The sequence below is a fragment of the Pogona vitticeps genome, chromosome 3, assembly GCF_051106095.1.
Source record: "Pogona vitticeps strain Pit_001003342236 chromosome 3, PviZW2.1, whole genome shotgun sequence".
In the NCBI taxonomy this organism is placed as follows: Eukaryota; Metazoa; Chordata; class Lepidosauria; order Squamata; family Agamidae; genus Pogona; species Pogona vitticeps.
The window spans coordinates 251,798,623-251,822,931 of NC_135785.1; the positions used below are offsets into that span (position 1 = coordinate 251,798,623).

The 24,309-nt window shown below is 40.1% G+C and overlaps 1 protein-coding gene across 2 annotated transcripts; it reads left to right on the forward strand.

The window, feature by feature from the left end:
- The first annotated feature begins 61 nt into the window (after positions 1–61).
- On the forward strand, positions 62–24,309 carry MRE11 (MRE11 double strand break repair nuclease). Of its 2 annotated transcripts, XM_078390119.1 has the most exons (20): positions 62–145; positions 2,460–2,584; positions 4,311–4,449; positions 5,512–5,672; positions 6,306–6,393; positions 7,012–7,153; positions 7,880–7,994; positions 10,032–10,217; positions 10,687–10,858; positions 11,220–11,300; positions 11,755–11,881; positions 12,670–12,773; positions 13,760–13,933; positions 14,700–14,762; positions 15,546–15,778; positions 16,408–16,481; positions 18,885–18,943; positions 19,519–19,583; positions 20,793–20,865; positions 22,814–24,309. In XM_078390119.1, exons 2-20 carry the CDS (start codon positions 2,565–2,567, stop codon positions 22,859–22,861), a joined length of 2,124 nt encoding a protein of 707 aa, XP_078246245.1. In that variant the 5' UTR covers positions 62–145; positions 2,460–2,564; the 3' UTR covers positions 22,862–24,309. The 2 variants fall into 2 exon arrangements, with proteins under 2 accessions (XP_078246245.1, XP_078246244.1); XM_078390118.1 differs by lacking the exons at positions 62–145; positions 16,408–16,481; positions 18,885–18,943; ... (1 more) ...; positions 20,793–20,865; positions 22,814–24,309 and adding an exon at positions 165–222 and having other exon boundaries at positions 15,546–15,936.

A 24,309-nucleotide genomic window follows, 5' to 3' on the forward strand; every position in this document is an offset into this window, starting at 1 on the left:
CGGATAGGCTTGGCGGGATTTGGAGCGGGAAGTCTCGCGAGAACGCTCGGCTGGCTCGTGTCAGGTGAGAAGGGGGTGTGTGTAGCTCATCCTTAGTCCGCAGGCGGCGCTCTTAGAAGCCGAGGGCGCGCCGAAGGGGGCAGAGGTGCGTGAAGGAGGGAGCGGGTGCGAGGCCTCGAGGCGAGGGGCCGCACCCCAGCTGACGACCCCCGGAAGGAGAGGGTTAACTTTGTTTTGGGGGGGGGACGAGGGAAGACTATTAATAGGTGTTTCCGAAAATTTACGTCTCTGGCCAGAAAAAAAAAAGGAATGAAAATAGGAAAAGTCTCCCTGCCTATCCCAGAGGAGGGTGCTCGCAGAGTCCCTGCATGCTTTAGTGCTCTGGCTTTTTCCAGAGACGTGAACCTGTTAGTTTGTCTCAGCGAGTTGCAAAAAGTATTAAGGGGTGGATGTTGATCCGAGAAAGCTCACCTGGAAATAAACCCGTCCTCCTTTAAAGAGCTGCAGGGCTTTTGCCTTTTCGCCTTTTTTCTTCTTTTTTCCCCACTTGCCAGCATGCTCTGGCTCTGCTTCCCTGTTTCCTCCCAGGTTTGTCTTCACCGTTCCTTGGGTGTAATTCAGCCAAGCGGTGAACCTCCTGTATAAAGCATAATCCTGTGGAGGTTCACATAGGGAGGTGTGCAGTCCTGCTGACATGCTGGAATTAATATTATATGTAGGTGATTTTTTTTAATGAGACAAAAATGTGGTGGCATCTGAAAGAATAACTTGTATTTTTTGGTGTGAGCTTTTGTTGATAAGTCCACTTCTCTTCTAGCTTATGAGGTGGATGTGTCCACCTTTCACATTTAGTCTAGTCCAGTGGTTCTTAACCTTTGTTACTCGGATGTTTTTGAACTGCAACTCCCCGGTTATATTCTCCCCAGCCAGCACAGTTGGTGGTGAAGGCTTCTGGGAGTTGCAGTCCAAAACTCCTGAGTAACCCAAGGTTAAGAACCAGTGGTCTAGTCGTGTCTGACTCTAGGGGACAGCGCTCATCTCTGTCTCCAGGCCATAGAGCCAGCGTTTGTCTGATGACAGTTTCCGTGGTCATGTGGAACGCCATTACCTTCCCACCAAGGTGGTACCTATTTATCTACAGTACTCACATTTTTACATGCTTTCAAACTGCTAGATTGGCAGGAGCTGGGACAAGCGATGTGGATTCAATCTTACGATGGCTGGTCTTCTGACCTTGTAGCACAGAGGCTTCTGTGGTTTAAACCGCAGCGCCACCACGTCCCAGTCCACGAAAGGTCACATAAAAAAAGTTAGGCTTTAAGGTGCTGCCAGTGTGGAAGAGATTGTAACTCTCGAATTGGCCTCCTCAGCCACACTAGATGCTGTTCCAAGTCCTCCATACAGAGCACGCTACCATAGTCTTTCGAGACTGAAGGATGCCTACAAGGTGCTGCCATGTTGTTCTTTTTAATTTTGTATTATTATTTGGTTTTCACCTATAATCTTAACTCCCAACATCTCAGCAGAACTGCACTCTTCCATATGTGAACTTCCATAAGATAATGCTGTAAAGGAGGCTCACTGCTTTTGCGGTGCTGTTCAGATTGTTTGGTCACCACTCCCTTTGCTGTGCAGGAGAGATGATGTAAGTGACTCTGAAGCTGCTTTTAGTACAAGGTGGACAAGGGTGCTACAGGCTGCTGCAGAATCCCAGAGAGGAGTAGGAGAATTTGCATTCACTGTGGAAAAGTTGGGATGGGGCAGGGGAGAAAGAAGTGTGAATTTTCATCTGTCTGTTGGATGTATGCAAGAAGCATGAGCATTACCTTGAGGCTATCTCCCATTCCTTCCCTGATCTTTATGTTCTGATTTTCTGAGAGGAAATGTGTATCTTTGTTCTTGTTGGAAAAAATGTGTGGTAATTGTAAAAGGTGAGACCATAGTCTGTATTTTTGCCTTAGGTAGCTGTATTATTGTTGGTTGTTGTGGGTTTTTCGGGCTAGCTATTTAATTAATTAATTAATACCCCGCCTATCTGGTCAATTACTGTGCTCTGGTGCAGTTTTGTGGGATAGTTGAGCATTTATAGCTGTGGGATCACCACAACCACCCATTTCCTGAAAAGGACAAAGCTGATCCCACAGGTATAAATACTCAACCATCCAAACAAACTGCATCAGAACACAGACAAGTGTTCTGACTCCTGTCCTCTGAAGATGCCAGCCACAGAGACTGGTGAAACATTAGGAAGAACAACCTTCAGAACACAGCCAAAGAGCCCGAAAAACCCACAACAACCATTGGATCCCGGCCGTGAAAGCCTTTGCGAATACATTGTAGTATTGTTGTTGTTTTTTACTGTAACTGAGAGTTCTGTTGAATGAAAAAACATTCTGTGTTTTTAAAAGATCAAAAGATTGTCATATATATTTTTTCTTTTCCTGAACTGTTATTTTTAGATTTTTGAATCTAAAATGACTCGTTAGTGTCTGGACCCTGGATGATACTGCAGAGCTCTCTTTCTGAGCCACTCCGTTTATTTGGGAGCTAGTGTGATTGAAGAAATGACTCCTACCGCTTCAATGTGAGTTTATTCACTACTTCATGCTATTTTGTGTATGGAAAGTCATCTGTTTCATTTTTTTCAAAGTTCTCCCATTTGTTGCTTCTTTATAGTTTTGGCAACCTCTGCTTGCACGAGATAAGGCTGTCAGTAGCAACCAGTTGTCAAGCATGTGTATTCCCACTAAAATCAAAGACAGCATATATCTGTGTATTGCTTGCTGGTGAATATGAACTGTAGAATACTGTTGCACTATCTGCATAATTCACTGCTTTCTTCAAATTAGTCTGCTGGGGATGAGCAAATCTATGTATCCAGTTATATTTGATTTTTCTAAAACAGCCTCCTCTTTGTATATCTTCCATAATGGCTCCAAAATATTTGAAGCCTCCTTTCTAATATTGTAATCTCTCTAATGCATATATTGTGCCTGGGTGCTACTCGGTTTCTTTTGTAAGGCACTTTTCTTGGAAAATTGCCCTAGAGTTGGACACGACTGGACTAAATGTCAAGGGGAACCTTTACCTTTCTTGGAAAAGACTAAGTAGATATATCTCTTTTTTAACTTGGTGGCAGTGGCTCCTTTTTGTACTTGTTTTGGTTTATATTATATAAAACTCATTCATAACTTGGAGGAAACTTTTTTTCCAGAAAAGAAAATGGTAGGGATACAAGATAGAGAAAACTCAGAAATATTCTGAATTGCTAGGTGTACATAATAACTATTTTTCACCTCTGCTGAAGTATAGTTAAACTCTACATGGTTGTTTATAAACAACTGCTCTGCCACTTGTCAAACCTGACATACAGTGAATTGTGGGCACATCCTTGTACTTCTGTGGAAAGTCATACAGTGGACCCTCGACTTACAGATGGCTCGACTTACAGACTTTTCGAGTTACAGACTTCTCTGGCTGCAAAATTTAGGTTCGACTTGCAGCCGGAGAATCGACTTACAGACCAGAAAAAAAACAAATGGAACAAAAATGGAACAAAAAACGGCCAGTTACAGATGAATCAGTTTTCAATGCATTGTAGGTCAATGGACACTCGACCTACAGACTTTTCGACCTGCAGCCACCATTCCAATACAGATTAATTCCGTAAGTAGAGGGCCCACTGTATTTAGTTCCTGTTCCATTGCTTAGAGTTTCATACTCTTTTGAAAAGAGGTAATTTCCATACGAATCTACCTGGCTACTGAGATTTCGCGGGGGGGGGGTTCCTGAAAGAGCCATCCCTCAGGGAGGTGAGAGGGATGGCCTGTAGGTGGAGGGCCTTTTTGGCAGCTGCTCGTGGTCTTTGGAATGCCCTCCCAAACGACATCCGACGGGCGCCGACGTGACTGACATTTCGGCGCCAGGTTAAAACCTTCCTGTTCCGGAAGTTTTTAAATTGAAGGTTTTAGTTGTAATTAATAATTCATGGATCTAGATTGTTTTTGTAGATGTTTTTGCTTTTGTAGAGTATAGATATAACCGTATTGGTTTTTATTGTGTTTGTTTCAACTTAACTGTTTTAATGGATGTTGGAAGCCACCCGGAGACCCTTGCAGGGTGCAGGCGGCATGCAAGTTGAATAAGCAGTAGTAGTAGAAGTAGTAGTAGTAGTAGTAGTAAACTTATATATTTGTAATGGTCAAGAAATGTAACCTGTGACTGTGCAGAATACCTCATTGTTGTAGCCCATCCTGAAATAATAGGTGACATAGTAGCATCTCTTTTTTCCTCTGCAATGTTGACTTTAGGGACGATGAAGAAAAAGACACATTTAAAATCTTAGTTGCTACTGACATTCATCTTGGATATTTGGAGAAGGATGCTGTCCGTGGAAATGATACATTTGTAACCTTTGATGAAATTTTGAAACTTGCTCAAGATCATGAGGTGAATTAATTTTATTATTCAAGTTAGCATTGAAAGCCTATGTGTTTCTTAAGGTTTAGTGGCTGCAGTCTTGTTTGTATGCTCAGGCATAACTTTCTGTCCGTTCTTACTAAACAAACCATTACTGCTGTAATTTTTGGGTCGCATACATGCAACAAGCCAGTGTCTGTGTGTGCCCCCCCGAAAATTCCAGCAGTGCTCATTTGTTTACCGGAAAGGAATGGAAAAGTATGTTTATGTAGGCAGAGCTGTTTTGAGCTGCTTCTGTTATAAGTGAGGACTAGAGTCGAAAAGTACACTACTGTAGGGAAAATTCATAAGTTGCTAAATAAAAGTGTTGATGTTATTGGGACAGTTTGTTCACTTTTTAAAATGTGGATTTTCTATGACTGCCAAAAGTGATGTATACATTTTCTTTAAAAAGTTACTGTGGAATAATAGGATGGATAATTTCCAGAGTTCTGGGGGTCACATATACCTATCCCTGGACCATGATGCAAAATTCAAGAGCACTATCATGTGAGTTGGAACTTCTGGCTTGCTGGATGTGGTGTTCTGCCATATCATTCTAAAAATAGTAAACCTATCTGAATGTGGAAGGTAACTAGGCTCGGGCCTGGTTAGTGCTAGGATGGGAGACCACAAAGGAATACCAGGAATCTCCAAGTGGGGCTAAGGAAGAACCTAGCCTAAAACCCTGAAGAGCTGGCAGTGCCAGGCTGGATGGAGCAGTGGTCTGACTCAATATGTGGCAGGTTTTCTGTGTTCCTGTGAAAGGCAAACCAGAGTTCAAGGTTCATGTACAATGATGAACACAAACCACACATGGAAGGTCCATGTTTAATTTAGTCACCTCTGCCTGCAGGAATAGACAAGGGAGGGGGCCCACCTGTGCAGATATGGTCCTTGTACTTTCCAGAGTCTTTCTGGAGGCTATCTACTGCTGAGAATCAAGTCTTTAAACTGTTTTTGTGTAATCTATCTGTTTTCTGATCAATTTGTATGTTTAACATTGCATGTGAAAAAAAAACATTTTAAGGAGGTTTCCTTTTATTTCTACAGGTGGATTTTATTTTATTAGGAGGCGATCTGTTTCATGAAAACAAACCCTCCAGGAGAACTTTACACACCTGCTTAGAACTATTAAGGAAATACTGTATGGGTGACCGACCTGTGCAGTTTGAAATTCTGAGTGACCAATCCGTTAACTTTGGTTTTAGCAAGTAAGTGTCTTGATTACTAAACTCAATTCTTGTAAAGTTTCCAAATCTATTTGCAGTTAGGTAATTTTAGACTCTGGCCTAATTGGGGGAAGAATGTGCCTAAAATAGTTGTATATTAAGTCAAGATGGGTTAATTCAGCCCTGCGAAATCCCTGGCCGTTCGAAGTAACTCTGCTGACTTGGGGCCTAGAGATCTCTCAGTGTTGTCTCTTGACAGCCCTGCTATCTCAAGATCATTAGTATCTGAGGAAGATAATTTTTTTGCTGAGGCTTCTTGTGGAAGAAGGGTGGGAGACGATTTTTGCCAGTTCCTCCTTTCTGTAGCAGATCCCCCACCTTACTTCCCATGTTGCTCTGGAGTACATCCTCTAACCCTATGATAGAACTTTTTGAGGCTCTTGGGAGGAGGAGCACTTGGTGGAAGCTGCTGCTCTCCATCTAGTGTGAGCCTCTGTCCATTTAGAGAAACTGTGAATTCAACATATACTGTTCTTAAGTGTAACAGGAACAATGTTATAGTCTTGTTTATAGCATTCAGTTTAATGTAGAAAATACTACATATTGTGGTAAGCAGTGATATTTCTGTTCCTAAATCATTTTCATTCCATTGTTAAATTTTACTGTCCTGTTCAGGTTTCCGTGGGTGAACTACCAAGATGGAAATCTCAACATTTCTATTCCAGTTTTTAGTATTCATGGCAACCATGATGATCCAACAGGGGTAAGGACATTATAGCAGAAAGAGCAAATCCTGTATAGATTATGTTAATTGTTGGGTATCTTCAGAAGAGCCAACAATGACAAAGGTAGAATCCAGAAAAAATATATATTCTGAAGTAAGAGTCAGCTTGTGTTTGCAGCCTAGGTATCTAGATAGGTGGTTTTGCCATCTTTCTGTATTAATCTGAAACAACTGCATTCAAGTTCTTCATTGATTTATTATCCCAAAAGCTCACATGTGCTACTTACGTATGAAGTCAGGAATGAGCTTCTTCATTAATTGTAGGTATTAATGTGATTTATAAACACCTTGGCATGTAATTTAAAGTGCGAAGTATTTAGCATAGTTGTTTTTACTCCATTTGTGACATATTGTTCACTTAGAGGAAGGGGGAAACTTGACAAAGATGTTCCTTTCTAATTGTCTTCAGCCTGTTTTTATGCTATGCAGGCAACCAGGCTAGTGACTATTTGCTTGCAAGTATTGGCTTGCCTGGAAAATGTGCACAGTCTTTTTCATTAATGCTTTGCATCTTCTGGAAATGAATGAAGCTAAAAGGAGGCTAAACAAAGCCTTGATAAATAAACATAGATTGTCATTTTTCCATGTATGTAACAGGTGGATGCTCTTTGTGCTTTGGACATTCTGAGTTGTGCAGGGCTTGTGAATCACTTTGGACGATCACCATCTGTTGAGAAGATAGATGTCAGTCCTGTTTTGCTTCAGAAAGGCAATTCGAAAATTGCTCTCTATGGATTAGGTACAGTAGAGTATACTTTCTGGTAGATTTTAAGCAAAGCATCTTGCAGGTAGAAGAGGACTGGTTTTTTGGGAAAAAAGAAGATATAAACTCTACCCTTCTACAATCTCATTGTGGGAGTTGTAGTCCACCACATGTGGAGGGTATCTGGCTGAGAAAGGCTAGGATGCACAGTGAAACATGGTCTAAAATTCCATTAAATGAGGACAGTGAATATTATTTTTTAAAATGTATGATTGTCCTACTGGTTGTGAGTAAAAAGACGTGACCAGCCTCAGTCAATAATCAAATATTAATTTGTGGATTTCACTGAATAAGTAGCAAATATTTACATCCATGGTTTTTTATAAAGTGGAAATCATAATTAGCTCACAGCATGGCTGTGAGGACAGAGATTGTAAGCACTTTCCATGTTAAAGGTACAGGTTTGGTAATGGACACATAACTATGCGTTCGGGGCTGAGGTGAGAATTTAATGCCACCATGTGGTGATTCTTATTACTGCGCTATGAGAAGGTGCAGTTTTTTACACTGGGCTGCTTGACAGCTCCATTTCTTCCAGGTAGATATGCCAGTGGCAGGTTACAAGGGCTTATTTAAAGTCTGATGATAGCTTTAGGCTTTATTTAAATGCTAGTTAGTACACTGTGTAAGCTGTGTAGGATTCAGCATGTTTGACCCCTAAAACCCATTCACATGGCAATTCTACAATTATGTCTGTTTCAGGATCCATCCCAGATGAGAGACTGTACCGAATGTTTGTGAATAAACAAGTGACTCTACTGAGGCCAAAGGAAGATGGAGATAGTTGGTTTAACTTATTTGTAATTCACCAGAACAGGTACTACAGTGGTACACTAAGAGAGTGTGTTTGTTCCCTTTGCCGCCTTTAAGGTTAACTAGGAAAGCTATCTTGTGTTTTGACAGGAAAATGGGTGCAAAAGTTTGCATCCAGTAATGCATTTCCCCTAGCATAAGGAAGTTGTCTTGTGGAATCACAGTGTTTACCCTTGCATGTATCTGACCAGCAGTAATTTAATTCCTCTTGTGTAATGACCAAAATTTTACACAGTTCATTAGGATTCTGTTCTGTTAGTTGTATTGGTCCTGCTTGTGCAAGCATTTGGAAAACAGGGCTGCCTTGTATAAATCTGGTGCTGGCACAGTGTTGGATACAATCCAGCCTAATGTGACCAATCCAAAGGAAGGAGATGAATGTCTGCCGAACTGATAGGAGTTTCAGTGCTCTTGGAGGAGCATAGCAACTTTGTGCTAGCTGGTTTTGTTTCTGAACAGGGGAATTAAACCTCGTGACCCAAATTGCTGGACTCCTTAAGTCATGAGGCAGTCGCTCTCCACCGTTTGATAAATGATAGACCTTTGTTTGAGTGCCATCCAAATAGTGACCCAAGGGTAAGTCCTTGGGCTTTCTCATATCTAATGGGAGAGGAGGGATTGTTTTTCATGTGCAAAGTCACATGCCTTTTCTTAAAATTCAAAATGTTTTTCATATGCCTTGACTTCAAAAATAGCATGCAGTGGAGAGTTCAGGATTCACAATATAAACTGTAATATTTTCACCTAGGCCATATTTTTAGCCCTTCCTGCATTTTTAGAAATGTTTGAATTTTAATTTCATTGTGCAGAAGAGGGGGACTTCAGTTAGGGAGGCAGCTGAACCTACGTGCCTTATTTTCTGTGTTACTGAGACAGCTTTTACACCAAGTTGATCTTTTTCTTTGGTGTAGCACTACCTTTATAAAGACCAATGAATATGCTGCAGCTAATTAGCTATGTTAATCTAGCTGACCTGAGGAACCAGTGAGGCTCTGGTTGTTTCTGTTTCCCTTTCTCTGTGCTTAGTTACTCGGTCTGAGCGACACATTGCACTGTTCCACAGCATTGCCCCACATTCTTCCTTTGTCTCTGTGCTTCAGTATCTGACCACCAGATCATCTGTGACTTCATCTCTTTTCTCTTCATACTTCTTTACCTCATCTGGAACCAGCAACTTCTTCCCACCAGTACTCTACCATGCCATCCATCTCTGATTCTTTGAACTTCGTTGTTCTGGTGTCCGAACTGGACCTCAGCTGCTGCCTGTCAGTAACTTTGATCAAGGCCTGACGAAATGTCATGTTACATATTTGATGAAGTTCATTACTCCTTAGTAACAGACCAGTAGCGATGTATGGAAGTGAGAGCTGGACCATAAAGAAGGCTGACTGCCGAAGAATTGATGCTTTTGAATTGTGGTGCTGGAGGAGACTCTTGGGAGTCCCCTGGACTGCAAGGAGAACAAATATATTTATTCTAAAGGAAATCAACCCTGAGTGCTCACTGGAAGGACAGATCCTGAAGCTAATGCTCCAAATCTGTGGCCATCTTATGAGAAGATTCCCTGGAAAAGACCCTGATGTTGGGAAAGTGTGAAGGCAAGAGGAGAAGGGGACGACAGAGGATGAGATGGTTAGACAGTGTCATCAAAGCCACCAATATGAATTTGACCCAATTCTGGGAGGCAGAGGAAGACAGGAGGGCTTGGCGTGCTCTGGTCCATGAGGTCACAAAGAGTCGGGCACGACTTAATGACTAAACAACACCAAAACATACCAGAATTAAATCATAACAGTACAACAGCAAACACTTTTGCCATCTTCTGTGTAACCTGCACCTGGTTTGAAACACATGGAAGCCTGACCTTTTCATTTGCTTTTTCTTCTGTTATGGAAATTGTTCCTACTTTGTCTTTTGTAAGGCTGCTAAAATTAAAGTAGGGATGCATGCTTTAAGCAAACAAGAAAGTGGCATGTTCTAGTTTGATTTCAGTACATGAAGTCTCTTATTCTTTAAATTGTCTTCATTTGCTTTGCTACAGGAGTAAACACGGAGCCACGAATTACATTCCAGAGCAGTTTCTAGATGATTTTATTGATCTTGTGATTTGGGGTCATGAACATGAATGTAAAATATCTCCAACAAGGAATGAGCAACAGCTTTTCTATGTTTCACAACCTGGAAGTTCAGTGGTCACCTCTTTGTCTCCAGGCGAAGCTGCCAAAAAGTATGTTCTTAGCTTTTGCGCTTTGCATTGTACAGCCTATTCTCTGAAAGCGTGTAGTAGACGTTTTGCTTGCGCTAGTCGAAGAAGAGTGTGACTGTGTGATGTTGGTGAAAAATGACTGGGAAGATGAAAGAAGGTTCAGGAGGGTTGGGATTATATCTGAGTGAAGTTATTTCCATTGAACTTTGCAGGTGGTTTCTTTAGCTTCAGTGTTGTGCTTCTGTGCGCAAGAAAATGAATACATTGTTCTTCTCCATTCACATTTGCATAACAGTCACATTGCGAAGGTTACAGATTTGAATTCCTCGACTTAAGCCTTGATTTTCTTATGTGCCTATCCAGACTCAAAATGTTTCTGTAATAGTTTTTTTTCTTGGGTTCTATGGCAGTAACAGTGACCAAAGGCTGTGGGTTACTTTCTGAAACTTCACCATGTTCCCAGGCTTTACAAAGATATCTTTAATTCCAGGCATGTTGGCTTGCTTCGTGTCAAAGGTAAAAAAATGAATATGCAGAAGATCCCTCTTCAGACAGTGCGGCCTTTCTACATTGAAGACATTGTACTTGCTGACCATCCAGGTGTCTTCAATCCTGACAATCCAAAAGTAACACAAGCTGTACAAGCTTTCTGCATGGAGAAGGTAGTCTTTAAAAAAAATATAGAGTAACCTGCTTAACCAGTCCTAATGTTTTGGGTGGGTTTCAAAAGACATGTTAGAAGCTGGTTTTGCTTTGTACAACTGGAATATAATTTTTAACGGTGTCTGGCACTTCTGCCTGCAAAAAATCCTTTCAATATAATTCGGAAGGAAGCTGTCATAAATGGCACATGATCAACATGTGCCACATTTATCCTCCCCCCTCCACTTAATTTTTTAATAAAATGCTAATGCATATTAACATGACTACTTCTTTGGAAATTGCCACGTTTAATTTTTTTAAAAAATGTAATTGGGTATAACAGTTTTTTCGTCAAGACCATTGTGTGTGTTTTTTTTAAAGGTTGAAGCTATGCTGGAAAACGCTGAAAGAGAGCGACTTGGAAATACCCGGCAACCGGAGAAGCCTCTAATAAGGTTACGAGTAAGATGCAGCCTCTTTAAATCTAAAGCCCTATACTAAATATTTATTTTTCTTTACAGCAAACACATAGTTAAATATAGTAAGTGTTTAAAGGTCTGGTGTAAGGTATTTTGCAAAATGCTTCCCATTTGGCATACAGGCTTCTCTGTAGATTGGCAATAAATGAACATTTTCTTTGTTTTGCAAGGATAGGGCTTGGGCTGAAGGTCTTATGCAAAGTAAAATGAATTCAAAAGCAACTTAGTTGTTTCAAAAGAAGAAAATAAGATTATTATGGTGTGCTAAACACAGGAACCTGATGCTGAGAAGAATTAATGGGTATCTTTTCTCATTTAATACAATGTTAACCCCAAGGTATATTCACAAGTGTATTAAATAACACTAGCAGATTTTAACTTTTTTCAGATGTATGGTTGCAGATCCTACACCTGTTATTTTCATATTTTCTTTGAAGGTAGATTACAGCGGAGGCTTTGAACCATTCAGCGTTGTTCGTTTCAGCCAAAAGTTCATGGATAGGATAGCTAATCCAAAAGATATCATACATTTTTTCAGACATCGGGAACAAAAAGAGAAAAATGGTAAAAAGAAAAATAGTGAACTCAATATTTTCCTATGTTAATTCTTCAGTATTTTGTTAAAAATAACAGGAATTGTTGGTAGGGAAAGCAGAAATACCCACAGATATTTTAAAATATGAGTAGGAAATATCATTGGAACATTGTATACACTTCCCTTTACAGACTCATTTCCCTAAAGAATTAATTTAAGAGATGCTGGTAATTGCTGCAGTCTTCATAGATTGCATATTAGTTGTTTTGCATGTAAGCACTTCAAATGGGATCTTGAGAGCAGACGATAGAAGGAAATGGTAGAAAATGTTTCTAAACTGTTTTGGCACTTAGCAGAGAAATCTGAAGCAGTTTAGGAGCATACTTTAAATTCTGGGATTCCTCTATTCTAGTTCCATTGTCATAAATAGGCAGAATCAACCCCCTCTGAATCCTGGTCTTTGTTTTCTGAGGCAAGTAAACTAGGATCATGGTTTAAACATTTATCTAGGCCTGCTCAGGAGGCTACATCGGACTGTAAAAGCTCTGGAAGAGTGGTCCAGGAATGTTGGTAAATACAATGCTACTTAGTTTTCCTTTGCTGCCTGCTGTGCAACCCAACTCCCCATTCTCTCTGCTCTTGATGCTCACCTAGCAGAATAGGTGATATTTCAACAGTAGAATTGTAGAGGCAGAGAATTAGATGTTTGCATAAACTATAACATAAACAGTCATCTGAATTCTTTTCACGCTGTAGATAACTTCTTGCCTATGTAAAAGTCATTTGAGAACCATCTTTGCTGTCTTCTTATTTTAAGATGACGAAATTAATTTTGGGAAGCTGGTTCGCAAGCCTGCTTCAGAAGGAGCAACATTGAGGGTAGAGGATCTTGTGAAGCAGTATTTCCAGACAGCAGAGAAGGTAAACCTAGTTTTCATGTTATCTTCAATATGGGGGACATCGAAGGAGCCTCTCTGAAGAATATTTACACATTTGGGCATCTCTTGGGTCTTTACATCACCTGTAGGCAGGTCCTTCTACTCCTGAAGCACCCATGCGAGGTGGCACAAAGATCATTTTGGAGTGCATTTGAGTTTCTTTGGAGAAGCTGAAAAGGGCACAAGACATGATTTGGCAGTACCTAAGCAACACATTCTCGAGGGACGTGGTGGTGCTGCGTGTTAAACCGCAGAAGCCTCTGTGCTGCAAGGTCGGAAGACCTGCAGTTGTAAGATTGAATCCACATGACGAAGTGAGCTCCTGTCGCTTGTCCCAGCTCCTGCCAACCTAGCATTTCGAAAACAAGTAAAAATGTCTAAATAGGTACCACCTCGATGGGAAGGTAACGGCGTTCCGTGTCTAGTCACGCTGGCCACGTGACCACGGAAACTGTCTATGGACAAATGCTGGCTCTACGGCTTGCAAACAGGGATGAGCACCGCCCCCTAGAGTTGGATATGACTGGACTAAATGTCAAGGGGAACCTTTACCTTTAAGGAACACATTAATGGTTAGGAGTCTAAACTACAGTCACTACAAACTATGCATTGTCGTATTTCAAGCAACACAGATTGTTCCTGTTGTTTTAGCATTTTCTTTTGTATAGAAGAGTGGTTCTGAATCTTTGGGTAACCCAGGTATTCTTAGACTGAAAGTCCCAGAAACCCCAGCCAGCACAACTAGTTGTGAAAGTTTCTGCAAATTGCCGTCCAAGAACACCTGAGTTACCTAAGTTGGGAACCACATAGATCAAAATCCCCCAGAGTTGAAAGTTTTAGGTATCCTTATGCTTATGCTCAAAGTGAATGTTATTTTATTTTTTGCCAAATACTGCTACTAGCCAGGCCACTTTTTAAAAATGCATATGAGGATATTTAATACGACATTCCTTCATTTGTTTCTCTAAGAAAGTGCAGCTTTCTCTCCTGACTGAAAGAGGAATGGGAGAAGCAGTGCAAGAGTTTGTGGATAAGGAGGAGAAAGATGCTATTGAAGAACTGGTGAAATTCCAGCTCGAAAAAACACAGCGGTTTTTAAAGGAACAACATATAGATGCAGAAGAGACCAAAATCGATGAAGAGGTTTGTAGAGTGATCTTCTTGTAACTAGTATAGACAAGAAGTTTGTTACTTGAGAATATAGAAATTTTTTAGAACAATTACATGCACTTTTCTTCATGCCTTTGGCCTGATTTGGATAAACAGGTGCAGTTTAAGAAGATGGGATATACATGATCTTAATACATCTGTTCGTAGATCCTAAACACGTAAGAAGATATAAACAGTAGTTGTCCATTATGTCTGAACAAGGAAGTTATGGCTAGTGGCTTCTAAGCAAACCAGGATAAGAAAGCCATGGTTTAAAGTTGGCTTCTGAAGCTTTACTTGTTTGGAAAACTATATGTAGTTCCTGGTTCAGTGATACCAGTCTTCCAAAGTTATTTTTCTGCTTAGAGAAATTGGGGGGTGGGGGTGGGCAAAGATGCTGATTAGACTTGTATATATCATGACCTATTAAGCCTGATTTGATTAACTGAAGATGCCTGGTGGTTCATAGTCCAAAATATTGAATTTGGTATGCTGAGTTATACTAGCATTCAAATAGTTGTGTTCTAGTCTTCCATTATAGAAGGTGGTGGTACACAACACACACTGTATTATGTTAAATAGTGAAAAGATTATGGTTCTCACCTCCAGGCCTACTTCTTATAAAACACAGAAAAGTGCAGGAAAAGTAGTGCAGGTATGAAAAAAGTCAGAAGCAAACAGAAAAAAAATTGTACCAAGTAATTAATTTTTAAAAAAGCATGTATCATTATTATTCTTACCTTCTGCCTTTTTAATATAGGTACAGCGGTTTAGAGAGTCTAGAAAAAAGAATACTATGGAGGAAGATGAGGAAGTTCGTGAGGTAATTTCTATAAACAGAAAAACTGGATTAAGGTCAATTGGACTGGGAAACACATTCCCTTGATCCATTGCAATTTTTTGGGGGGGGGATGAGGGAGAAGGAGAAACAAATTCAAAATGGAAGCCATTTGAATCAGCTGCTGCTGTTTCCAAAACAAATATTGAAATGGGTTTTTGATTTTGCTTTAATTTGTTTCTCTTTTCATATTCTGACATCTTGCATCTTCAGTAACACATGTCTTTCTGGAATTTCCACCTTTTGTTCTTTAGTCTAGCAGTTCCCAAACCTTTTGGCCTCAGGGCTCCTTTGGTTTACTGCCCCACTGGCTGCATCTCCCTTTGCTCAGAGGGGGTCTTTAGGAATCTCCCTGCCACCAGGGGCAGGATCTTGATACCCCTCCCCAGCCACCCCATCTCCCCTCCCCCCAGATATCCCCATGGGCCCACCTCCTTCCATGTTTCCATGCAGGAAACCCATGAAGCCACCCAGCAAACACTTCCACTGGGGAAAGGCGAGGCAGGCATATGACTTCTACCTCTGATACCTGTTTGATGTAGAGCTATGAGAGCTATAGAAGAGCTGTAGATATGTTCGAACAGCTCCCCTATAGCCTTCATAGCTCTATGTTCCATCCCTTTTCCCCTGACGCCCCTGGTTGGGTTTCACAGCACCCCATGGAGCGCACAGTATGGGAACCCTTGTTCTAGCCAGTAGCTGTTTAGATACCATCAGGCAGATTAGACTGCTCCAGTCAATAATCCTGATGTCTTCTGTTTCTCCCAGGCTATAAACAGAGCCAAAGCTCACAGACCTCAGGGAACAGATCAGGCTTCTGCCTTTAGTGATGATGATGATGATGACCTCATGGATGTGGCAGCTTCCAATCAAAGAGCTGATGATGATTCTGATGGTTCTTCAGCACCTAGGAGGGGGAGAGGGAGAGGCCGAGCAAGGGGTGGAAGAGGGCAGAACACCACAGCAGCCCGAGGAACATCGCGACGAGGAAGAGGAGGCTAGTAGACTTTCTATTAATTGATTGTTGAAAGAGTTAAGGATATTTCTACAACTCTTTCCTCAGAACTTTCAATGAACAGAGCTTATATCACCTCTCTCTTTCATGATTTGGCAGCCCACCACACTGGTGCATTTAGCCAGCACCTGGGGAAAAAATAAATGGGATCTCCCCGTTTAATCATTGTTTTTATTTCATGATGTTTATACACTGATTTTATTTTGCATATTGTATTGTCTTACTGTTTATGTTGTGAATAGCCCTGAGTGGCCTCGGCTAGATGGGTGGTATGCCAACTAACTAAACTAATTAAACAAACAAACAAATAGGCAGTGAATTTTATCAGAGCAGTTTTGGGGTATGCTGCGACAAGGCCACAGGAAGGTCTTAGAGGAGCTGCCAGCGGGTTGTGGGTTGGCCACCTCACCATAGTTGTTTTCTAATTGATGGGTAAATGGGAAAATATTGTTGTCATCATCATCTTAGAAGTGCGGAGCTGAAAGGGACCCTCTGGATTATCATGTCAAGGCACAGTGAAGAATCAAATTCCCAACCTCTGGCTCTGCAGCCAGATATCTAAATCACTGAGCTATCCAGCAAACATCTGAATATCTTTTTTTTTTTCACAGGAAGCACCGGTCAGATACATAGCAGTGGAACATACAAGCCTCTATCTTCTCCGATGAAAAATATGTCTATTTTGGATGGTATGTTGCAAATGCAAGTGAATAATCTTATTACACTATCATAAATATATAAAAGCATACTTTGCACAGGCCCTCAAGAAAATTGTCTGATATGTTTTAGGCATTTCATTTGTGTCATTAATGGATGTTTCCAAATCGATAACTGAGATAACCTGTTGCTGCAGAAACAAAGTGTTGTGATACCTCATAGATGAAGAAACATTTACAGACCAAAGTCAATTTTATTGAATGCATGGCTATTATCCTTTCTTGGTGTGTGTATGAACAAACACAGTATGAGGGAAACCCTGTGAAGTGTAGTATCAGGTGAAAATAAAATATAAAAATCAGAGGCAGATTTGTGTTTGTGGACTACAACTCCTGAATTTGCCAACAAAACTTTACAAGATGCATGGAGGGCAGTGGTGTCTAGATGTGAAATTGTGTGTGTGTAGAGTGTTAAAATAATTAAGAAAAAGTAGCCTTGAAATTGGAAGTGCTTTTAGAATTGAGATTTGAACAATAGTTTACTATAATCATTGCAAAACTATTAGCCAGCTCTCCCGCCAAGAGAGTTGTGATGATGATGTGAAATAATTGTCCGGTTTTATTTTGAAATTAACTCTTTATCTGTGATAAATGCCAGCTGTGATAAACTCAGGCTTCTGATTTTGCCCAGGTCTATATAGTTCAGTAGGGCCCTTAGGGAGATCAGAATTCGTGACCTGACACTGGGAAACCCTGAATCTCAAGGAATATTTTTAAAATGCAAAATATGCTACGTACTTTGGTTTGCATCTCACATTGAGTTTAGAATAGGTAGCAGTCTAATATAAATCGATGAATACTTGTTCTCTAAGGATTAATTTTCGATTAAACAAGGAATATACTAGCGGAAGAAAGGAGAAAATAAGTGCATTTACCTGAGCTGATGTGTGTGTTTAGATCTGCGCAGCTTACTTCCAAATATGTATGTTTCAGAGTACAGGTGTGCAACCCAGACATGTCCAGGAGCCGATCTGGCCTTTCTCCCCCACTGGGTAGCTTCTCCGCTGCTGAAATCGCCATCAGGGCAGCCCTTTGGGAGAAGCTGGGTGGCGGGGAAGAAAGACTGGATCGACTCCTGCCTTTCTTCCCCGCCCCCTGGCTTCTCCCAAAGGGCTGCTCCGATGGTGGTTTCAGCAGCGGAGAAGCTGCCCAGTGGGGGAGAAAGGGCTGGAACAGATTAATGGGTTTTCAGTGCATTCCTATGGGGAATGCATTTTCAACCTACAGATTTTTTGACCTACGGACACCGTTCCAATACGGATTAAGTCCGTAGGTCGAGACTCCACTGTAGTTGGTTCCCAGATCCCATCAGACACAGCCAGCCTGGCTTACTAGTGATATGTGATGGGAGCTGTAGTTAATCAACGCCCGAAGGCCCACATGTTCCTTGCTCCTTCAATAACCAGGAAATGCATTGCTTAAGGGATTGGAATTTGGCTGTTGAACAATGTCATTTTCCCAGCCAACACTCATTTAAGCATTGATTTTGCTGTCTTCTGCCTTGTTTTCCAGACGTTAATCATGAATAAGAGTCAAACTAGGTTAACTTGTTTTCCCTTCCATGACTGGTGTTCTTTAAAGTTATATGCCTCAGCAATTGAATTTGGATATTAAGGTTCTGTTTACCTTTCAGTAACCAGTCACAAAGCAAAGTACCCTAAATGCAAGATATGAGGTTGAGGAGAATCTTAGGCTATGACAAACAGACTTTTGCTACCTGAAAGAGTGCCTTGGAGTTAAAAAATAAAAGGAGAGAGAGATAAATGTATCATCCTATTTGATCTTATAGTTAATTAAGCTGCAGTTACTAGTATTTAGTGTTAATCAGCCAGCTGCAAATCCTGATGTACCTTCACCATGTTCACAGATGTCAACATGCAACTTCCTCATGCTTAAGCAGTTGTACATAAAACAATAGAGTGTATTTAACATATTTTCAAAATAATGTTGATACAGCTGTACTGTTTTTGCTTACAGTATCAGTTACATACTGTTAATTTCAGCCTTATTTGTCATTCCTTTAAAAGTGTGCTTCCCATGGCTTCCGTATTGTTTTGTTCAGCCCTCTGGGTTGATCCTTAATCTCTGCTGGCCAATTTTTCACACACATGCTCTGCATTTCATAGGCATCTCTTTCATTTGATCTGCAGTTGCCATGCATCAATAAAAGGCTTGCAGTACCCATTAGAAACCTCACCTTTGTTGCAGAATGCACATTTTGAAAACGTTTCTGTTTTCTATAGTTCCTTATTTCCAGATTTGTTGGCATTGTGAACTGCTCCATCTGTTTTCTTTTTGCAAGTTTTTTGATAACTTCTTCGAAAGAGCTTTATATCAGTGTCCTGCAGTAATACTTTTCACTGGGGTTATTCTTAGCTTTTAAATCATCAAGGCAGCAGCCTTCCCGGAATGTGCCTACCAAAAGTTATTCTGAGGTAAGTACAGTAGTTACTTTATTGATATTAGTGTTGCTAGTTCTGTGGGGGCTGTTGGAGGAAGAGGATACAAGCACCTTCTGACCTTGGCACCCAGCTAGTTCCTGTTGGCATTTTCATTTCCTGGGGGCAAGGTCAAAGAGAGAGGGATGAACACTGCTGGGGGATGTCAGAAATTGAACCTTTGAGCAGCAGCGACCAGGTCAGGAGGCTTCCCTTGTATGGATGGCAAGTAGGCACTCAGAGAGAGGGCATGGAAGCTGGGAAGAATCCTATTCTTTCTTCACTTATCTTGCAGTGTTGTACCTGCAGTAGTTGTACAACAGCCAAGGTGGAAGTGTGATCCCTGAAACGCTTCTGCTGGCACTTTGTGTAATTAATTGATCATTCTGGGGATGTGTGGCCAATGGTGCAATTGCATGGAGCAAATCCTTTAGTTACATTCACACTGGCATAACTTTGCATCATGCCGACGCGAACAAGATACTGGCCACTGGGTCCCCAAATTGGGAAAAAAGCAAGATGCAAGTGTAGTTCCATGAATGATATATTATTCCCCCCTCCGCTCTCTTCAGGTTATTGAAGATGATGATTCTGATTTGGAAGAAGTGTCCTTTACTCCTTCAACTACACATCAAAGGTTAGTATATTTAATACTGTGGTCATTAGATTTTTGGAGACAAAACATCCTTTTCCGCAAAAAAAGGAAATATCAGATAAGAATCTTTGCAGATGGACAGTTTCAAGCAAATGTGTACTGTGTTAGCATTGAGATGTAAGATTTATCATTTTACATTTGGAGCAAGGCGAGGCCTGTTCACTCCTTCAACCCCTTCCCTTGTGTGCTGTGAGCGATCACTTCTGTTTCAGGTTTAGTAGAAAAACAAAGTTCATTGCCTTGTCCCAGCTCATAAAACTGATTTGTGCCCATCTTGCTTTGTTGAATTCTTGCCTAATCGTGAACTGTCGTTTGCCACTAAACCAGAAACAGAAGCTTCCAGTTGCTGCATATGAGAGAGGGAGAGAAAGAAGCAGATTGCTCTCTTTCCCCCACAGCTCCCTGAGAATGCTATATCCACAAATTGCTAACTCTTCTTAGTTTCAAAAAATGGTTTGCTGTGAAACATGAAAAAAGCTGAAACTCAAATTCAAAACTCTTTTGAGTGTAGGGTGGGTTTGAATTCAGGCCCAAAACATATAACAGGTTCACTTTTAAGATGGCTTGACCGGTTTTCAAAAGTAGTCATGTGACAAAGAGGAATTCATTTAATTTGTATATTTCAGCAACAGAAATTAAAGGATTATGATAATATTAAAAGATTTATTCCAGACTCAGCAGTCCACTTCTGGAGATGCAAGTCTGATCCTTCTTTAGGCATAGGTTTCATCTGTCAGAATCAGGGATCAACGTACATGTGTGCACAAGTAGTTATTGAAGAAAAACCTCGTATTTATTTTGTATGTGGTATTGTGGTGGTCGTTGAAATGTCATTTCTAATCGGTGTTCTGCAGTAGAAACAGTATTCCCATTCTTTTGGCGGAGCATAAAATGCGGCTTCCAAAGATGATAATAAATCATATACATGTTCATATGGAAGGAAGCAATTTTTTCAGCTTTCTTGCTCTGAAACTATATAGGGTCGTACAGAGAAAAGGCAGCATTTTGAATTGGGATAGGAAATTAATTGGAGGCCAGTGCACTTGGTGATGAATTATGTTTAATATCAGACGTGTCCCTCCACAGCATAGCCCATAGCTTCTCTGAATTACTCAAGCCCCTTTGCCATGACAAGGCAGCAATCCATGAAGGGGTTTATTGAATGTAAAATATATCTTTTTATCTGCTTAGGTCATCAAGCACACCAGCATCTAAATACTCACAGAGTCAAGGAGCAAGAGGAGTAGACTTTGAATCAGATGAGGTATAAAAATAAGATTTTTCCTTTTTTCATGCTTTCATTAATCTGTATTCAAAAAAAATTTATGGTTACTGTTCTGTGTTGTCTCTTTGCTTTTGTTTTAATAATTTGCTTAATTGTTCCTCAACCTTTTCTTTAAAACTGACATAATAGCTGCTTGGTGGTCTGTGCCGCTTTGCCTCTGATCAGGCTGATAAGGGGATTCCCATTTTTGGATTAATCCCTTAATACAGTGGTTCCTCGCTTAGCGATGTTAATTGGTTCCAAAAAATTCATCGCTATGGGAAAACATCGCTAAGCGAAACACGGTTTCCCATAGAAATGCATTGAAAACCGGATAATCCGTTCCAATGGGAACGGATTGCCGTCCTTAAGCGAAAATCGCCATAGGAAACATCGCTAAGCGAAACGAGGTTCCCCAATTGAAATGCATTGAAACCTATTCAGTGCATCTCAATGGGGGAAAAAATTACAACAAATTTAAAAAGAGTCGGAACAAAGTCAAATTAGTTTAACAAAGGGTTTATTAAGTGCACTTATGATTTCAAGCATTTTAAACATTTTTAAACATATAAAAAACAGCCAACAGGAGGCTGTCAAAACCATCGTTAAGCAAAACAGGGGGACCCAAACTGTCATCGCTATGCAAAGCATGGTCCCAAACATCGCTTTGCGAAAATCGCCCATAGGGAACATTGTTAAACGGAGCGCAAGATCGCTCCGAAAAAGCCATCGCTAAGCGAATTTGTAGTTAAACGAAGCGCTCATTAAGCGAGGCACCACTGTACTTCTTGGACTGTAACTCCAAGCTAATGTTGAAAATGGTTTACCAGATTGTCCTCTGGAGAGAGAAAGGAAGTCTTGGTGCAGTGACAGAAAAGGCCCTGTCCCGGTGTCCCCTGAAAGAGTTTGATTTTTAAGAAGAATTGCAGGGTGTGAAATCATGACCTCATGGACTGGGTAGTTCATAGGCAGGCCTATGATAACATAGGTTTCTACCAATTAGGATTTTAAAAAGTCTAAACCAGTATTTTACATTGATCCCAGGAAGAGTCAATGACTACTGGTTCAGAATAGGCATATATGGTGCTCCTGCTTGCATCTAGATGGCCATTATATGTGTGCACTGGATTTTTAATCTTGGGTTTTGCAAGCAGGCAACAGAAGGGAACTGCGCATAGTTGCTGATGTGTTAATAGCACAGCTTGAATGTCACTTGGTTTGCACCTTCGACAGTATCGGTAGGATTCATTCAAATAATCTCTGTTGGCAAAACCCATAGTAGCATCTTAAAGTGTTAGTAGACACCCTCAGAACAGAAATCTTAAAAATCAGCTATGAAGTAGAGGTGCTGTTGTTTTTGATAAATAAATTATTTTATAAATTAGGGATCTCTCTGTTCTCATTGTTTCATGTTAATCTTTCAGAAGTTTATTCACTGTTCATGTAGGTTTTATATATATATATCACGATTTGCAGAGCATCTTGAAACTCGATCAGACTTCTAGCAGCTTGTTCCCTGATTCTAATAGCAAAGCCATGAAGTTCATAGAGCATAATTCTTTCAATCCCTAGGCTGTAGGATATGCCACAAATTACTTTGAAAATCCAGATCCTGGTGGAAATGGTTGTACATTTATTATTTATTTATGATTTATTTATTCAATTTGTGTCAGTACTACTCTGGGTGGGTTACAACTCATATAATAGAAAACAAAAATAAAAATAGAAAAACCAGCAACAGTAACCCCCCAGAAACCAAGAGGGCACCAGCTAATCCCCAGAGTAGATGGAGGAAAAGAGCGGGAGGGAAGGAGAGGAATGAAAAAAAGGGGGGGGGGGATGGATTTAGATAAGTAAATAGGATTTTAAATATACAGATAGGATTTATTTGCATATTTAAAAGTTGCACTGTTAAGGTTGTAATAAAATATTTGTTGTTAATTTACAGGATGATTTATTCAAGAGTACTTTTGCTTCAAGGAAAAACAAACGATAATTTCAGATTGTATCTGTACAGAAAGATAATACACAAGAAAACAAAATTCAAATTCAAGAAAGGAACCTATGAAGTATGCCACTCTCCCACACTAGATCATTTCACTTTTCTTGTACAGAGCTTCAAAATGTTTTGTTTCCTTATTTCCTTGGCGGAGGATTGTTACTTTTTTTGTACGTGTGATACCACTTGAAGTACATGGAAATTCCAGATCTAGAATTCTACTGTTAAGATGTTCCTAACATAGGAGGAAATGTGTTTTTCTCCACTAGTTTCCCTGGTTGTATCAATAATCTCTTGGAAAGCCAGTTTTGGAACAGCTGGGGAGAAATAAATCTGTAGAAATTACTTCCATTTCACTCAGCAGGAATTTCTCCTGGATTGCAGTTTAGTCCACAGACAGAAGATCAACTCCAGGTCCAATCCAGTGGAAATATAACAGCCTTACTGCCATCCCCCTTTATTTTTTATTTTTAAAAAGCCCAAGACAAAGTAGAATTTTAAAGAAAATAAGAGTGTTTTCCTTGTTCTTGAGAAACATTTAAAAGGATTATTACTGCCAATAACTTTTCAAACAAATGTTATAGAGAAATAAATTAGAATTATCTGTGTAGTGAATGGAAACTGTTCCTGTGTTCAGGATATATTTATCGTTATATTTTAATCAAAAGGGAAAATGATTTATGATCGCAATTTTTTCCAAAGATTACAGTTCAGTAGTGACACAGCTGTTCAGCTGAACCTACTAAAGATAGGTGAATGTGATGAGCTGATATGATACAGTCTGTGATTGTATGAAACATTGTGCATTTTATTGATATGGATAAAAAGTATTAGATGAGGTTTTACAGGGATAAGATGCCAAGATCCACTGAGGATTCAACACCACCATCAATTGACTTTGTATGTCTTCTGAGACTTCTGGCATTATTTTACAGGCTTGAGGGGGAAAAAATCAACTCCAAAAAGTAGTACTTTGCTGTAAAATCCAGCATTATTTACAATATTATGGACGTGCTTCTTAAGAATCTTCTTGGTCTTGGTATGCTTTGGGTGATACAATATATATTCACATGGAGTTTTTAAGCAATCTTATTATATTTTTATAGATAGATTAGCTCCTGGAGAAACATAGAAGAGATCCTAGAAAGTTAATGTATGATATGCAGAAGTTGAATATTGTAGTTTTCTTAAATTTGGTATTCTTCTTCTCCGTTTTATCAAGATCATTGATGTTTGGCCCAGTTTATTAGAGTACTCACAGATTTTGTTTCGGTCTCAAACAGAAAAGGAAAATATAAACTTTGGTTATTGAGCTTTGCAATATGAACAAGGGTGTGCTACAGTGGTGCCTCACATTATGATGTTAATTCGTTCCAGCGAAATTGCTGTAGAACGAAAACATCGTAAAGCGATTTTTAAAAGCCCATAGAAACGCATTAAAACCC

Bases quoted from the DNA above. Each gene is read 5' to 3' on its own strand.
- MRE11 (XM_078390119.1), top strand. From the start codon at position 2,565: ATGACTCCTACCGCTTCAAT. The intron at 11,301-11,754 runs GTAAGATGCAGC...TTTTCTTTGAAG, and splicing joins AGCCTCTAATAAGGTTACGA to GTAGATTACAGCGGAGGCTT. The intron at 13,934-14,699 runs GTTTGTAGAGTG...TTTTTAATATAG, and splicing joins AGACCAAAATCGATGAAGAG to GTACAGCGGTTTAGAGAGTC.